This window comes from Caenorhabditis briggsae (genome assembly GCF_000004555.2).
Source record: "Caenorhabditis briggsae complete genome, chrI, whole genome shotgun sequence".
NCBI lineage: Eukaryota > Metazoa > Nematoda > Chromadorea > Rhabditida > Rhabditidae > Caenorhabditis > Caenorhabditis briggsae.
In genome coordinates, this window is record NC_013489.2 from 929,131 (window position 1) to 931,589 (window position 2,459).

General features: G+C 44.6%; 1 protein-coding gene across 1 annotated transcript in view; it reads right to left on the reverse strand.

The window, feature by feature from the left end:
• The window catches only part of Cbr-tat-5, a gene marked incomplete at both ends in the record, with an annotated part of 14,992 nt that overhangs the window by 3,977 nt on the left and 8,556 nt on the right, over positions 1-2,459 (reverse strand). The window contains 3 exons of the mRNA XM_002648775.1: positions 292-697; positions 1,034-1,220; positions 1,406-1,799. Coding sequence (XP_002648821.1) covers positions 292-697; positions 1,034-1,220; positions 1,406-1,799 — 987 coding nt within the window. The remainder of the gene's footprint in view (positions 1-291; positions 698-1,033; positions 1,221-1,405; positions 1,800-2,459) is intronic.

Consider the following 2,459-nt stretch of genomic DNA (forward strand, 5'->3'; position numbering starts at 1 on the left):
AACTATTCACTAAAAGCCTCATTTGTCGTAAAATAAAGTGCTTCGTACGCAAAAATTCGTATTTTTATGCGCAAAGGTACGAAATCGGTCGGCTGTCGGTCGGCTGGGTCGGTGGTCGGTCGGCGGTCGGCGATTTTCGACAGACCGAAATGGAGGCCTTATTTGTCAGTAGAATACAGTGCATACAGTATGCAAACACGTTGACGCGCAAATGCACGAAAACGGTCGGCGCGCCGACCGATTGGTCAACTCGGTTGGGCTGTCGGTCGGCCTTATTTTCAGTCTAATCACCTGTGCCAGCAGCATTGCCCAATGCCACGTGTGCACCGTCATCGCAACCATAATCAATTCGGTAACAATCAGCGCCGAGAACGAAATCGAAACGACATGAATGAAGTCGGCATCGAAGACAAGCAGTGCTCCGTACATGATAACCGCTCCCTGATACAACGAAATCAGCACCCAAATGCAGAATGTCTTATACGACAGCGATCGTCCTTTTCCCAATTCCTTGTAGAGCTCCGGATACGTCAGGGCGTTCGACGCGGTGACGTCACGATCGACGACCAGCGAGAAGACGGGAAGCATTGTGTAGCATGTCGAATAGGCAACCATTAGGACACCTTGGTACAGGGAGACGGAGGCAAAATAGAAGACGCACGAGAAGATGGCTTGCATTGTGGAGATGATCAGACCGCTGGAAATAAGGAATTTTTGTGAATTGATTAAAAAAAGGGGCGGGGCTTAAGAGAAATGTTGAGCTCAATTATCTCGGTTCCTGTAAGAGATATCAAAAATGCGTCAACTGATAAAATGTTAGCGATAACATGGTAAGCATTTTATCAGTTGAAAAGTTTTGAATATCTCTTACAGTAATCGAGATAATTGAGCTCAAAGTGAGCTATCAGAGCATAGCTGTCGACCGATGAAATATCAAAACTTTTGAATGCATCTCAAGCGCTACTGAGCCGCTCCACAGGTGACGACCGTTTCGCCGACACGCGACGCGACGCAAACCTGGCTTCAAACCTACCGATGCATGACAAACTGCGACAGTGCACACGATCGTTTATAGCAGAATCGTCCGTGCACCAGCAGGAGACGACACACGTGCGAGAATTGTGTAATCGAGAAGTCCGCGGCAAGCGACGCTTGTTTTCCCTCGTTGGCGTCGATTCCGATACCGGCATGGGCCGCTTGAATCATCGACACGTCGTTTCCTGGAATTCAGAGGATCTATGTTGTTTTAGAGCCATTTTGGGCCAATTCTAAATCATTTTCAGGCCATTTTCAGGCCATTTTAACTTCAAAATAATATAGAAAACACACCAGACCCTACGGTAGGTGCGGTACTTGCCCCTCTCCCTCCCACCCTTATCCCTACGCTAGCTACGGTACCCCCTACCTCCATCTCCAATCGCCGCCACTCTCAACGGTGCTCGATACTTTCTCAACAACTGCACGATCTGCGCCTTCTGCTCCGGTGAGCATCGGCAGCACACGACGGCCGTACACGCGCAAACCAACTCGGCCACCTCTGCCTCGTAGTACTGTAGACAGACGTTCAACGCGGATCCAGGCATCACCAGTGCCACATCGGTTTTCCGTCGTAGATTGTTCAACTCGTTGTGAGCGTCGGTTCGATTGTGGACGTTCCCAAAGACGTGGATGTTGTCAGAACGGGAGAATAGTCCTGAGGACTTTGCGATGCAGATAGCTGTTTCGAGTTTGTCTCCGGTTAACATCCAAATCTTGATTCCAGCGTTACGGAGGAGTTCGAGGGATGTTGTTACTTGGTCCTGCAAAGAATTGCAGATTGGTTACTGTAGAGCTCACAAATCAGAATATGATATCACTGATAGATCTTATCAGTTTATTTGTCATTGAATTTTCAAAGTTCTAAAATTCGAATAGTCAAAAATCGGTCGAATTTCGGCGCTGGACCAAAAATGGTAATTTCAGTTCTTTAGTTTTAATTCATTCATTAAAAAACGAAAAATGAATTCCGACGAATTTTCAGAGAATTTCATTATTCAAATCAATTTTCCCACCATTGAATTAGTCTAAAATCCGAATTTCAGCCATCTAGCTCGCTTTCGGTGTGTAAATNGACCCAAGGTCTTCTAATTTTGAGCCTATGTATCTCGGTTACTATTAGAGATATCAAAAATGTGCCAACTGATAAAATATTGCTGATAATGTGATAAACATTTTATCAGTTGACCACTTTTTGATATCTCTGATAAGAGCTGAGATAAATTGGCTCAAAGTGGACAATTAAAAATTTACAAAAATAGTTTCTTTTTTCAGTATAAATGGACCCAAGGCCCCCTGATTTTGAGCCTATTTATCTCAGTTCCTGGGACAGACATCAAAAATTGGTCTACTGATGAAATATTAATCAATATTTGGGAAAAATTTTATCAGTTTATCACTTTTTGATATCATTCACAGTAACC